Source organism: Lycium ferocissimum, unplaced genomic scaffold (assembly GCF_029784015.1).
Source record: "Lycium ferocissimum isolate CSIRO_LF1 unplaced genomic scaffold, AGI_CSIRO_Lferr_CH_V1 ctg97, whole genome shotgun sequence".
NCBI classification, from domain to species: domain Eukaryota; kingdom Viridiplantae; phylum Streptophyta; class Magnoliopsida; order Solanales; family Solanaceae; genus Lycium; species Lycium ferocissimum.
This window is the reverse complement of record NW_026727848.1, coordinates 112,105-127,161: the sequence shown is the minus strand read 5'-3', so window position 1 is coordinate 127,161 and position 15,057 is coordinate 112,105. Positions and strand designations below refer to the sequence as shown.

Sequence of the window (15,057 nt, the reverse complement as noted above, 5' to 3'; positions counted from 1 at the left end):
GAGTCTGTCTGATACGAAATCTTAAAATGGAAAAAAGGGGAAAAAGCCCTACATTCGTCACTGCCAACATCCATGCTCAATCCAAGCTTGATGGCCAAGTTGAAGATGGTGACTTTCGTTTAAGACTTAATGTCACAAAATGGAGTAACATTTGACATTTAACTAACAATTTGTCTTTATTAGCTTGTATTATGTACATAATACATATACATACTCCACAATGAAAGTGATTAAAATAAGTCAACGAACTTATAACATTGACAAAACAACAAGTGTTACTAAAATTTGTTTGCCGAATTTCGCCTACATGATAAGAATTAGGAGACAAGTAAAATAGGATTTTTTTTTTTTTTTTTAAAAACAATTTCTTCTGCCTTAATTTATTCGCCAGTAATCGTGTGACGTTCTTGACTAGCGGACGAATGAAGGTAGATCAAGCAAATTTCGCAAGCTTTTGAAGATGAGGTGTACATGACATCTTAAGCGAATTCGATATTAGAATGAGAAAGAAACTAAAGTGAAAGACTTTATAAGGCATAACTCAAGTTCACAGTGTACACACGCTTTTAAGGCTCGATGTGGCATAACCCGAAAAACAAATTTGTGGGTATCCTAGACCCACATCCATTGGTCCCTTTTTTTTATTTTTTTTACGACGATATCTTGACATATTTTTTATTATTTAGTCATTGTAACTAAAGAACAATTTATCAACACTCTTCTACCAATTGCTAGTTTAATATTTTTATTCAAACACGTACTCTATTTCTTTATAAAATTAACTTCATCAGCTAATCCAGATGGGTTCTTAGTTTTATCCAATAAAGCTATAAAGGAGTGTAATGTAAGGATAAAGTTTTTTCTATCCTTAACTAAAGGTATCGTGTTGTGCATGCATGAAAATGAAGTCTTTCTTTGTCAGTGTGCACGCTAAAACCTACTCAATACCTCCTCCTTTTTAATTTGTTTGTATTACTTTTCTTTTTAATCCGTTTCAAACATAAAGTCTATCTCCCTTTTGATAGCTCTTTAACTCTAATTTTTCACATGTCGTGTTTAAAACTACAAAATTAAAGGACATTTTGTTACATTGTAAATATTTTTAGTTTAAGATGACAAGATTCAAATTTTTTTTTTACTTTCTTAAGCTCCGTATCAAGTCAAAATCGAACAAACAAATTGCAGCAGAGAGAATTCATTTTTTACTATACATTAATTCTGAAACAATCATAGATGAATTCCAACCACCAAATGATTATATATATATATATATATATATATATATATATATATATATATTAAATAAAAAAGTTCTTTTTCTCTTTGGGAAACCTTTTTTTTTTTTTTTTTGTAGAGAATCTTTTGCTTTTTGAGAACAATAATGCAAAAGATAAAAAAGGCAAATATAAAAAGAGAATTTTCAATGGAACCCTATTAAGTACATCTTTTTAGTGAGAGAAACAGTGCGTTAAAACTCTCTTAATACCCATTTTCTCTACTTTCTCTCTCTAAAAAAAAAATAAAAAAATCTCTTAGCCTAATCTTTACAAATCGATTCAATTTTCAATGGCTAATAGCAATCTTCCTCGTAGAATTATTAAGGTGAATCTCATTTTTTAGCTTTTTTTTTTTTTTTTTTTTTTTTTTTTTTTTTTTTAGAAATTTCGATATTAGACCTATTTGAGTTTGATCACTTGCTTTGTTAGGGTTTTGATCTAGTTTTTGCTATTTTTAGTTTGGATTTTGATGATTTTTTATTTAGAAATTACGATTTTAGACTATTTGTGATTGATCACTCATTTTAGTTAGGGTTTTGATCTACTTTTTCGATGTTGTTAGTTCGATTTAGTTTGAATTTGATTGATTTTTTTTTATTTTGACTTCGATTTTAGTTTGAGTTTTGATGATTTCATATTTTGAGTTCGATTTTAGTTTGAATTTTGATGAATTTGATTTAGTTTGAATTTTGATGATTTTTGTTGTTGTTGTGATTTTACAGGAAACTCAACGTCTTCTAAGCGAACCTGGTAAATATATATCTGCGGAAGCTATGTATTATTTATTTATTACTCCCTCTGGATCAATTTGTTTGTTTGGTTTTGACTTGGCACGGAGTTTAAGAAAGTAAAACCTTAACTAGAATCTACACCAAGGGTCTAAATCACACCCGAGCCCTTTGGGACTCGTCCAAACCACTCGACTAATTTATAAATCACATTCCGGACCGTATGAAATCAACGAAATTCCAATTCGACTTTGTGCTTTGGAAGTAATCTGAGGTGTAAGGGTAGCCTAAGGCCAAAACAAGTTTAGAAGATCATGTAAATCGAATTTTTTGTACTAAGCTTGCACAAGACCTCACTTCCAACGAGTATACGTGCAAAGAAGACTTTTGAATCTTGTGTTCTTAAACATGCCATGTTGAAAGTTAGAAATAAAGAGTTGCTAAAAAAGGAAAGATGCACAGACTAAAGAGTAAAGTAAGACAAACAAATTGAAACAGAGGGAGTAGAATAGAAATTATTGAGTATTGGAATGAAATGGCCCCAATTAGAGCGGAATGAAAATAGAATATAAAGGATTTGTATAGATGAACTCAACTAGTTCGGGATTTAATTGTTGTATAAAATTGTCTTACTTTGTCTCCGAATAACAACAACAACAACATCATATCCAGTGTAATTCCACAAGTAGGGTCTGGGCAGGTAGAGTGTACACAGACCTAGCCCTACCTTGGGAGGTAGAGAGGTTGTTTCCGATAGACCCTCAACTCAGGATAAAGCAAAAACAAAGCAGATCAAAAAGGAAAAAAGAACAGTAACTACAACAAAACAATATGCTAAGGCGAATAACGAGAGACAATAGATTGTAATAGAAATCGGAGGATAAGAAACTACAGAAGAAATACTACGACTGCTAGTAAGGAAGGATATGATAGACTACGTTCTAATACCTACTATCCTTCTATCCTAATCTGTGTCTTCGACAACCTCTTATCTAAGGTCATGTCCTCGGTAAGCTGCAACTGTGCCATTTCCTGTCTAATCACCTATCCCAATACTTCTTTGGCCTACTTCTACCTCTCTTGAGACCATCCATAGCCAATTTCTCGCACCTCCACTCTAGGGCATCCCCGCATCTCTATATGCACAACCATTTCAGTCCCGCATCTTGTCCTCCATCGAGGTCACTCCTACCTTGTCTCTGATATCTTCATTTCTAATCCTATCCTAGTATGCCCACGCATCCACCGCAGCATCCTTATTTCCGCAGCTTTCATCTTCTGAACGTGAGAGTTTTTGACTGGCCCACACTCCGCCCCATACAACATAGTTGGTTTAACCACCACTCTGTAGAACTTAATTTTGAGTTTTGATGGCACCTTCTTATCACACAAGACTCCGGATGCGAGCCACTATTTCATCCACTGCGCACTAATGTGATGTGTGACATCATCGTAAATCTCTACATTTTCTTGGATAATAGACCCAAGATACTTGAAACTTTCTTTCTTTTGGATTAAATGTGTATCAAGCCTCACGCGTCACGTCACTGAACTTACACTCCTAGTATTTTGTCTTGGTCCTGCTCAATCTGAACTCTTTAGACTTCAGGGTCTATCTTCAAACCTACAACTTAGCGTTATTGAAATAGGGAAAACGGGATGAAAGCTCTAAGCCCGCATCTTCCGCTTCTATTAGAGGGGCAGCGGATCCAATCCATTCGAAGGGGGAGCAGAGCAGCAGGCATTATGTCATCTGCGAATAACATACACCACGGTATCAGTTAGAAGCATTAAACTCATCTTTCTTAACTACACAAGCGTTTTCTCTCGTCTCCTTTCATCCAAGATGCAATTTTAAGCTTTTTGAAGCATTAAAGTTATCTTCCTTAACTACATGAACCTTTTTCTCCTCACCGTTCATTGAAGGTGCACTTTTTTGATTTTATTTCATGAATTTCGGAGTATAGTTGACATGACTTGGTTTGTTGATTTTGGTGAGCGCAAGTGTTATGTCCGTTGAAGCTTATTACGAGCCTGTTCATTAGATTGCGGTTCTGATTGATTTTTACGACCTATCGAGCTAAGAGATTTTTTTTTTTTTTTTGTGTGTGGCATAACTTTGATTGCAGCACCAGGAATAAGTGCTTCTCCCTCAGAAGAAAATATGCGATATTTTAATGTCATGATTCTTGGTCCAACACAGTCTCCTTATGAAGGTAATTTGCTCAATTAATTATGCTAAGTAGATGAAAGTCCGCGTTGCTATTGTGCTGCAGATCGTATAGTATATTGTGTCCTCTTCTCTTGAATTGGTTCCTCACTTGTCCTTTTTCATTTTCCTACTATAGAAAGAAACTTTCATTTGCCTACCCGGTCCCTCTTTTCTTATATTTATCTAGTATGTAGTCTTTGAGATCTGAGATCTATCTGGCTTTGGCAGCTCTTGTTCTGGATCGATTTGATATAGAAAAGATAAATGGAACACGAAATCAACTGGTGTCACTGACTAATTAATCAATCCTGCTATAGTTGAAATGAACTTGACTAGCTGACTGCAATACCAGTAGGATGTGGGGTTGCATTTGTCAACTTAATAAAGTAGTTAAGCTGTTAAAGATGTCCCAACTCCCATAGTTTCTGCATGATTGTGTGCATTTTATTATGTAACGTATTTCTGACTACAGCATAGCGGAAAACTAGCTGTCCTTTTACAAATTTTTAGTATAATTCTAGTAGAAATGTGTTGACAATGAATGGCATTTAGATGAAAGACATCTATCGTTGTCCTTCCAGCATTTGATTTGATATGCATTATGTTACATTCCTTTTTTTTAGTTAAACTGATTTACCCTTGCTTTTGGACCATTAGTGATATGTTATTATTATACTTTGCATTATATATGCCTTTTCGATCCTGTGATCTTCTACACTTAATCCCACTGATTGCTTTTGTGTAGGAGGTGTTTTCAAACTGGAACTCTTTTTGCCTGAAGAGTACCCAATGGCTGCGCCAAAGGTATTTGAACCCATTAATGGATGTTTTGGAAAGTTCCAATATATGCTCAGAATCTTTGCATATTCAAGAATTATATTGCCTGCTTTTGTATGGAGTGGCATTCTTTTATATTTTGTCCTGAAGTCCAGAATAAATGATGAAATACTTCATTTGACTTATTTGTCCAGAAGCATTAACTGCAACCTCCTTATACTTGTACCTGATCTCTATTTGAATATCATGTTTTAGGTCATCTTTGTTGTTGATAGTGATACTCTCTGCTTTTTGGAGTTTTCCATCTCTAATTCGGTTGCGAGACTGTCATTGGAAATTCTGCTTTTTTGCTTGAAATTTTTGTCGGTTGTCTTTATGTCTTGATTTGTGCTTTATCGTTTAAAATTTTCTGATGTCCCTCTTTACACTTGAATATAAACTTTTGAAACTTTTCTACTTTTACTCTTTTACAATCTCAATCATTTTATATTATGTACTAACTTGTAAATGTTCAGTTTAGACTTTGTAACTCGATCATAATATTTAATAATATACTTTAAATTTGATGTGTAACGCATCGATATTGAAGCTGATGATGATAACAATAGATTGGCATGATTCTATCTGTTGGGACTATGTTACACTAGTTTGGCATAAGTTAAGGCTGCTCCTAGATGTACTGGTTGTTCGCTCTTCTCTCTCTTTTTCCCCCCTTTTCCAGTGATGTGTACCATGGGTGGGGTGTATTATCTATAACTTGAGCTAACTAGAAGTATGGACCGAGGACATGACTTTAGATAGGAAGGTTTGGAGGTCGAGGATTAGGGTAGAAGGGTAGTCGGTAGCTGAGTGTTCTCGGACTCTGTGTGGGAGAGGGAGGGGGCTAGCCTCTCGTCTTCTCCTTTTAGTAGTAGTATTCAGTTATCTCGTAGTGTCTTATTCTTGATGTGTATTACCATCTGTTGCTGCATTTGTTTTGTATCTTGCTCTTTTGTTGTCTCTTTTCTTACAATCCTGCATGGGATACTTTTCTTTTGAGCTGAGGGTCTATTGGAAACAGCCTCTCTACCTGACAAAGGTAGGGGTAAGGTGCACCTCCTACCCTCCCCAGGGATTACAAATCCCTTGGGTATGTTGCTGTTGTTGTTGTTGAAGTGGTTTAAATGAAATTATTAGTTCTGGCATATGTTAATTCTAGGAGAACAAGTACGAATGATTAAACATAATTCTTAAACTATTTTCTACATCTTTATTAGCAGAAGTTAGTACTGCTCACTTTGACATAGATCACCAAAATCCCCGAAAGGGTTTATGACCTTTATAATGGATAAAAGGCGGTCCGGGACTAAGCTTCCGTTATGCGCGGGGTCCGGGGAAGGTCCGGATTACAAGGGTCTATTGTATGCAGCCTTACCCTGCATTTCTGCAAGAGGTTGTTTCACGGCTTGAACCCATGACCTCCTGGTCACATGGCAGCAACTTTACCATGGATGTAGTCATATTATTTGTTTCCTATTTTCAGAAATTTATAGCCTAACATCCATCAATTCAAGTGGTTTGTATTTTTGACTAGTTCAGGTCTCCACTTAAATTTTTCTCTTGGGGAATAGGTTTGGTTGTCTATCATTAACTGTAACTCTTGGAGGAGATTTTCCTGGTCACAATGGTGATTAGGACAGTTATAGCTAGTGTTTCTCTTACTTGGAATTTTGCTTTTGTTGCTGAGACAGCTTTTAGTGGTGGTTTCCCCTTTGTAACGACTATCCTGTTCATGATGAAAATGTTAATTCAGGCTGTTTTTCCTGGAGGAATTTTTTTGTATTAGTGGGTTTTGACTTCCAAGATGATAGTATATCATGAACTCTGCAGATCTTTTTCAGTTTGGCTCACATTATCTTATAAGCATCTCTTGAATTTGCTTTCCTGGGAACTGAGTTGCGACCATGATACAGTTTTGGTAGAGTAGATGAAAGCTGAACATTAATAAAGACTTACCCTAGCATCGATTTGTTAAGAAAAAATGAAAATTGTGGGAAGAAACACAAGAATTTTTGATGGGGTAAGCTGGTCATTTAGGTGTTGGATAAATATGCATCAATTGTAGGAACAAACGTGTATGGGGCATGATACCTGGCTATAATGTGGAAACATTGAGTTCATTTTAGGCTGGGAATCGGACTTACTATAGATTTAATTAGGAGCAGTTGGATGATTAAAGATAAAGAACCTCAAACAACCTTTTCTCCTAGCTTCCTTTTTTTTTTCCCTTTTTTTTTTTTTTAAAAAAAAAAAAAGGCTTTTCTTCTAGTTTCCTTGACCTCCTCTTTCATGGTTTTTGCATGAGGCTTGCCCCTTTGTAATTGATTCATGGGCTTTTACCTATATGCAGCATGTAGGGTTGATCACATATTGGTTGTAGAGATTATATGCTTGTGTGATGAATTAAAATGTGAATTAAGTGTTGCTATTTTTTGTTGCCACTGTTGATTCAGTTATTGATCAAGTTGCATACTATTAACAGGTTCGATTCCTCACCAAAATCTACCATCCGAACATTGATAAGGTTTGTTCTGTTATTCGATTCTGTTATACATAATTTTAAGCCACAATTCGCTTATGTCGACCATTATTATGAAGCTTGGAAGGATATGCCTTGATATTCTCAAGGACAAGTGGAGTCCTGCTCTTCAGATTCGTACCGTTCTTTTGAGGTATTCGATATCAGATTATTCATGGATATTATTGTTCCTGAGGATCTAATGAATTTGACGAACATGAGCACCAAATTTTGGCAGTGGGCATTTACAATATAATTGTTCCTTTTTCAGCATTCAAGCACTTTTGAGTGCTCCAAATCCAGATGATCCACTCTCCGAGAACATCGCAAAACACTGGAAGTCAAACGAGGCTGAAGCTGTTGAAACGGGTATTTTCCTTTAAAGTATTTCCATTATGTACCAGTACAAAGTCGAAAGTTGAATGCACTCTGTGTCAATATATAGTTACATTGCGAATTAGTCCTTGATTCAGTTTCCTTTCTTTCAACCTTGCAGCTAAAGAATGGACACGCCTTTATGCGAGTGGTGCCTGAAGGCATGATTAGTGATTTTGATAAAGGAAAAATTTGTGGAATGTATTTATCCACTGTTTAATCAGAATGGGACTTGGGAAGACTGAAAACTGAACGCTTCGAATTAATCTATAATTGTTTCCCTGTCCTTGAAATTGTATAATTGAACGTTGCACCTTTTTTTTGAGTTGAATTGGTCTTTACTTTAAGACCAGAAGTGGTTCTAAAGAATTATCTCACAGAACACTGAAGTGGAGGCTAACATTTGCTGAGTGAGTCCTCCTGAATTTGTTCGAGTAGGTTACTTCTCATTTAGAATCCAGGTTGTTTCTGGCGTTGGCATATTTCCTGCTGGAACAGACAGTTCTTCTCGACCAATTTCATATATGGCGGAAACAATAAGTAGGCGTTTGGACATGTAATTTGAAACTATGAGATGAAATCAGCGTTTGGACGTGCATGAATCTTATGGTTTCAAAAATTTTAAATATAAAACTTGATTCAGAAGTTTATATTTTGTAAAAAAAAAAAAACTCATAAGCTGGTAGATATTTTTAACAATTACTTTCACCAACCATTTACTAACCTTTATTTATGTTTATTATGTGAGAGGATTATATTAAAGAGTAGTTACATTATTATTCATGTTCAATTTTTTTTTTTATTGAATTAAAGTTTTATCAATTGATGTTATATTTTTTAGAAAGCCTTCTAGTAGCGTATTAATTTTGTTATAAACTATGACTTGTTCATTTGGTAAGGTTGCATAAGAATTGAGAATATTTTAATAGTTTTCACAATTTGTGGGGTTTTTATGCCTATAAGAAAAAATACAACTTAAGAAATTCAAATTGCATGTTCAAACATGATTTCAAATCGTGGTTTCATCTCATGATTTTATATTATGATTTCAAATCATGTCCAAACGGCTTTTAAGAACCTCAAAACTATCGACTATTTCAGTCATGGAAACAGAACTAAAAACTAAGAATCGATTGTAGTCGCTTTGGTAGGGAGTACTGAGGTGGTAAATATCCTTTCATTCTTAATTATGTTCTCGGGGGTTTGACAATGGGAATAGTTACATTTGGCTATTATTTTTGTAGGGCAAGCGTTTACAGCGTCAATTAAGGCACAGTTATCTTAAATTATTTTAGCATTAGTAGCAAGTGAATAGTCTCAGGCTTGAGCAATGGGAATAATTACATTTGGATATTATTTTCTTAGTGTAGCCTGCGTTTTTATCTTTAGTAGCAAGTATAGGCAAACTTTAGAAAATTGATGCCCCCGCTTCTTTGTTGCTAGACAATAGTGTTTTTCGAATATATAATAATCGAAGTATAATGTTTTAAAGTGTTGATTTTGGATGCAAAAAGTGAGTTTTAATTACGATATATTTTATACAGACAGTTGGAAATTTTGCATTAGCCTTGGATAGCCAAACTCATGGCAAAAATTACGGAAGTTTGGCTTAGGCAAGCCAATCTTCAGCCAAAAATGTTGGGAGTATGTTTCATAATTAGTATGTCAAACTTCAGTCACATTTTTACAACTTCAATCTCGTATGCCTTAAATGTAAATGGCTGAACTTATAAAAAATTTATATACTTTGGCTATGATTTAAATGGTGGTCTCAAACTTATTGGAAACAACAAAAACAACCTAGAACTAATCTTTTTTTTTTGCGCGGATTGCCCTTCATTTGGGGTGGTCTTTAATTTTTGCCCTTCAAATTGGTGGTCTTTAAGTATTGTCCTTCGCTTAACATCCTGAGGTTGTGGGTTCAAACTCCAATTCAGTTAAAAAAAAAAATTGCAATCAAAAATTTCGCTATTTCTGCCTAAAGAGCAAATTTTAAAGACCACCATTTTGAGGCGCAAAAATTAAAGACCACCTCCAGGGAAGGGCAATCCTGCAAATTGCCCAGAACTAATTAGCGGTTTCTAAAAAGTAAAATTTACTTGGCATAGCTTACATTATTACCTATTTATGGAACATAACTAAATTTTACAATAATTATATTTAGTAGCTAAAATATAACATATTTACTTCCTATAGCTACCACTTTTTTACCACTCATCTGATAACTTCCCACACCCCTAAATTTAAGCAAAAAAAAAAAAAAAGGTCCCTCTCTCCTATCCCCCTAAATACATGCCATTATGTCCAATAGCCCTTAATTTCCTCCAATTTCAAATTAGTTTTATAATAGTTCAACTTTCTTGTTTATCTCTAATTAACTACTCATTAATTTCACTCATAATTCAAATCTAAATCCCAAAAAAAGGTAAGATTCTATACTAATTTTTACGTTTCACCGTGTATTTAACTTATATTTTCATTTTTTTTCCACTTTGGATTGATATTTTAATAGTTGTTTTTTCATATATATTTTGGCTATATTTTTAATTATATTTTGATTATTACGTTCAATATTACTTATTCTGGTTTCTGTTGACTATATTTCAGATATATTTTTCATATATTTTGACTATATTTAGAAAAATTTCAGAAAAAAAAAAAAGTTGCAGTGAAAACATTGTTACCTCAATTATGACTATATTTTGGCTATATTTTAATTGTATTTTTGATTATTACGTTCAATATTACTTATTCTGGTTTCGTTGACTATATTTCGTATATATTTTTCATATATTTTGACTATATTTTTCGAATTTCGTAAAAATCAAAAAATAAAAAAGTTGCGTGGAAACGTTGTTACCTCAATTATGAACTCAACTTGAATTCAATATTTCAACAGATGAATTCAAATATATATTTGTCGTTTAAAACGAGCTTTGTTCACTGGTTTGATATTGTTATTTTTCAAAGTTTTTTGATGAACTAGTTTTTGAACTTTTTTTTTTGTTGGGTTAAAAATATGAATGTACTTTTTGAATTCAAAATTTTTTGAATTTATTAGCTGTTTGAATGAGATATGAGATCAGATATGGAATGAAAGGATATTTGCGTGAATCAGGAAACATTAAAAACTGATTTTAATTTAAATTGGAATAGATTTTGTTTCCACAAATATAGACTTTCGCTTTTCTCGCCGTGTGTATTTCAATATATTTATCCTATATTTAAGTCGACGCATCTACTAGCTAAATATAGGTCCTCTAGCTACGAATTGTAAATGTAGAACATATAGTTATAGGTTGTTAGAAGGAGCTAAAAGGTAGCTGTTTATGAAAATTTTACTTCTAAAAATTTAGCCAAATAAGATTAGCCTAGTTGAATGGGTTAATCAGGTTGGCCCATCCAAGTAATAGACATGTCAGTATCTGAAGTGTACCATAGTACGACGAAATTTATTTTCGTATTTATGTGTTAGCTTCACTGATTTGGTCAAACACTGTTGTCCCATAGACCTACTATACCAACAAATATATCTAATTTCTACTGCAATTACTCCTCTTAGTTGCCTCCCTCAGATTGATTGGATTTGTCTATTTCTTTTGATGATAGTGATAAGCCAGCCAATGTTCATTCTAAGCCTTACACGATTTGCCACATTAAGGAAGAATTACAACGAAATGACTAGTTTTTTTTTTTCCTTAGAATTTTCGCCGGTTATCCTTTTTTGAGACAATTGTTTAATAGATAGATCATGGTTAAAAAATTTCTTTTAATAAACTTAAAATCTTTTTAAAAAAATGTTAGATTATGATATAAAATTTTGTAGTCTTGTAGAAGTTAGACTAATGTTTTGTTAATTTCAAAGGCTATATTTGCATAGTTTCTAAAAATGAGAATAAAATCTAAAATGATAGCCTAAAAAACAGTTTACGTAAATCAGCCGTTGATGACCTTTTCATAGGCCATACATCAAGTTCTATGTAATTTGATACTTCTATTATCAGTTAGTCTTTTTTTCTATCTATGTATTAAAAGTTTAAAACACCTTGAAGCCGACTAAAATAACCGTCTGCTCTATTTTCCTACCTGAACTTCACCTAGATGTGTTTTATTATATAAATGGTGATAGTTCATAACAATTGATAGTTAGGATGTAAAATTCGGAAGAAAAAAATATCGGTTCATATATATTTTTTACCATTATTTCTTTTAAATTGAAACAGTGTAATTAAATCTGAAAAGAATACAATGCAACAGTCAAAACATGAAAGATTACACCGTCAAATCTTATTGATGTATCTGAGTCATGACACATCAAGATTTTGCAGTGGTCAAAGTGCCTTGAAAATTGGCAATAGGAGGAAAGAAAGACACGATCAAAGTGGAAATAAGAATATGGCATTGGGATTAGTGGCTAATAGTAATTGACATGACTCATCCATGTTGATATTATTATGATAGGTCTATAAAAAATTCAGGACATGATGATATTTATAGATTGATAGATCTACTAACGGCTACAATATTGAATGATGATCTGATTGACGGATTATACAGATATTTTTTTTGTTTTCTTCGATTTCTAATATTCGAGTTAGGTTAATTCGAATTCACATTGAAATCATTAAATTTCAGTATTAAAAGGAATGATTTTGAATTTTTGACGTCACTTAAAAAGATCCTTAGAAAATGACATTTAGAATCCATTGAACACAAGTTCTAATTATAATGTGCGGCAAAATTAGTTTTAATGATATAAGAGTTTGAGATATTCAAAAAGTTACAAAGAGTGAAAGATAACACGGCGTGTTACTTATTGGACAAGAGTTTCAGTTATATTAATTTAAAAATAGTTAAGCAACCATAACTTTTGCTCATGAAGCAGAATTTGCCATCAATTGAACAGGTTCACTGATTCTGACTTATTGAAATGTTTCAAACTCCTACCTCTCAAGCAAAACTGTGCTTACAACTTATGCCCGATTGAACAACATGAATCATTTTTTTGAAAAATTTGCTGAGAGAGCTAAAAGTTCAAGTCCTTCCTTTACGGAGATCATTTTTACAAATCACCCCTTTAGGATAGAGTAGCCTCCGACTTTATTCACGGAGCTTGTACTTGAAATTTTTCATTCAAAATAAAAAAATATTTATCACGCCACTACAACATTCGATGATGATCATATTTTTCCCTTTTCAAGTATTATTACACATCAGTCTCGAAAAATATTTTTGGCCCCTGTATAATTTGCTGTTGTAACGTAATTGGTACGGTAAGCATTGTCTGCACTATAAGTGGTGACAATGACTTGAGGAGTGTCATTTAGCAACGTATATATTTTATTGTTTAACCAAATCCCAATTTCTCTTCCAACTATTTATAGACAGTCCTTTAATTTCGCTGCCTCTTTTATTTTTGGACTTTCTATACCATTGTGTCCTTGTCTTCTACCTCGTCCTTTTCATTGATTAGCGCGGTATCGACTGATCAGGTTGGATTAACTTTGAATGAGTTTAAATAAATTAAATCATCAAATAAGTAACGTCCAAAAGTTATTTGAATTGAAATAAATTGGTTGAAGATGAGTTAAATCACGAGTCATAATTCAATCCATTCAGCTCTGACCAAGTTTAATTTTTATTACTCCATATGTCCCAATTTATGTGTCACAGTCTGAATTTCGAGAGTTAAAACTTTTAAATTTTGATCTTAAATTTGAATATGATTTCTTTAATTTTTTAAAAGTAAAATTTACATATTCGAAAACTGCGTAAAAAGTATTATAAATCACAATAATTGAAAATTTAAAATATTTAAAAGGCGTATGAAAAAATTGCGGTCAAAGAAAAACTCGTTTGACTTTCAAAACTTTAAAGGTGCCACATAAATTGATATGAAGTGAATATTTGTTTTTTTATATATAATTTATCTAATTACCAAACGAAATTGATTAAAAAAAATTATTATGATTATATATAAGATATCAAGAAAATAAATTCTTTATTATAGTTCTTTATAGACGTTCGTTTAGTTTTGCTGCCTCTCTTATTTTGGATTTTCTACACCTTTGTGGCCTTTTTCACACCTTGTCTTCCTTCTCATCCTTTTTATTGATTAGGGCTTATATCAAATAAGCATGTTGGACTAAATTTAAACGAATCAAAATAAATTGAGTCAACAAATAAACGAGTCGTCCAAAGGTTAATTGAGTTGCACTAAATTGGATTAAGATGAACTAAATAACGAGTCATAATAAGTTTTTATCAAGTTTTAATTTTTTTATTTGTTTTCTTATGATTTGTCTAATTACCAAACAAAATTGATAAACTTTTTTCTTTATTATGGCTATATATAACATATCAAACAAGAAAAAAAAAATTAACAAGTTTTCTCATGAATCAATTTGAGGGACATACCAGCCTAGCTTCTAAACGGGAGACGGGTTAAAATGAGTGAATTAATAAGTGGGCGGTTATTGATCTGCCGAGATAATGTTTTCACAGGGTAATTTTGCTATCCCTGTCATTAGTACAAGTATTGAATAACTCTATCCAAAGACGAGAGTTAAGCAGACGAAAGAGAATACCTAATGTATATTTTGACCTGTGCTGAAATTATAAATGAACTCTGGTTTTCCGAGCTTTGCACTCACTTCATTAACCACTAGGTCATACCCTTCGGTGCAAGAGTTGTCTTATTGCTTCAAGTACAATTTTGTAAAAAAGTTTTAGTTGATTGAAGGGGTATGTCAAGTGAAGTTATTTAACTTTCTGACTTGAAATCTTCGATTTGTTTCTGTTCTGCTGTTACAAGCCAAAACACAATAACAAGTATGCTGGAAAACTGAAATGGAATATATTCACCACAAAAAGCAGCTGATCTCCGTACACTTCAATTGTGCAGTAAAGAACCACTCTAATGTCACTAATTTGCCACAAATTCAAGATAGTAGGGATTAATATACTACACTTTACAGGAATATGTATATGTAAACTGGATATACTATCCATCAAGACGCATCAGCATAGCATAACAATGTAAAATTAAGACGAAATGGGGAGTTTGTGGGACAAATCAAGAAAGGGACAACTCTCCCAGACAAATGAAATTTACCAAAAGTTGAAGTTCCA

The 15,057-nt window shown here is 33.0% G+C and overlaps 1 protein-coding gene across 1 annotated transcript; it reads left to right on the top strand.

The window, feature by feature from the left end:
- The first annotated feature begins 1,427 nt into the window (after positions 1-1,427).
- On the top strand, positions 1,428-8,212 carry LOC132046153 (ubiquitin-conjugating enzyme E2 36). The gene is made up of 8 exons (XM_059436711.1): positions 1,428-1,602; positions 2,000-2,027; positions 4,135-4,221; positions 4,963-5,021; positions 7,516-7,557; positions 7,632-7,705; positions 7,823-7,920; positions 8,048-8,212. Exons 1-8 carry the CDS (start codon positions 1,567-1,569, stop codon positions 8,083-8,085), a joined length of 462 nt encoding a protein of 153 aa, XP_059292694.1. The 5' UTR covers positions 1,428-1,566; the 3' UTR covers positions 8,086-8,212.
- Positions 8,213-15,057: the final 6,845 nt, after the last annotated feature.

What these genes read in the sequence shown, in the direction of transcription:
- LOC132046153 (XM_059436711.1), top strand. Translation starts at nt 1,567, where the DNA reads ATGGCTAATAGCAATCTTCCTCGTAGAATTATTAAG. An exon ending in TTCCTCGTAGAATTATTAAG is followed by an intron (nt 1,603 to 1,999) that starts GTGAATCTCATT and finishes GTGATTTTACAG; the next exon opens with GAAACTCAACGTCTTCTAAG. An exon ending in AACACAGTCTCCTTATGAAG is followed by an intron (nt 4,222 to 4,962) that starts GTAATTTGCTCA and finishes GCTTTTGTGTAG; the next exon opens with GAGGTGTTTTCAAACTGGAA.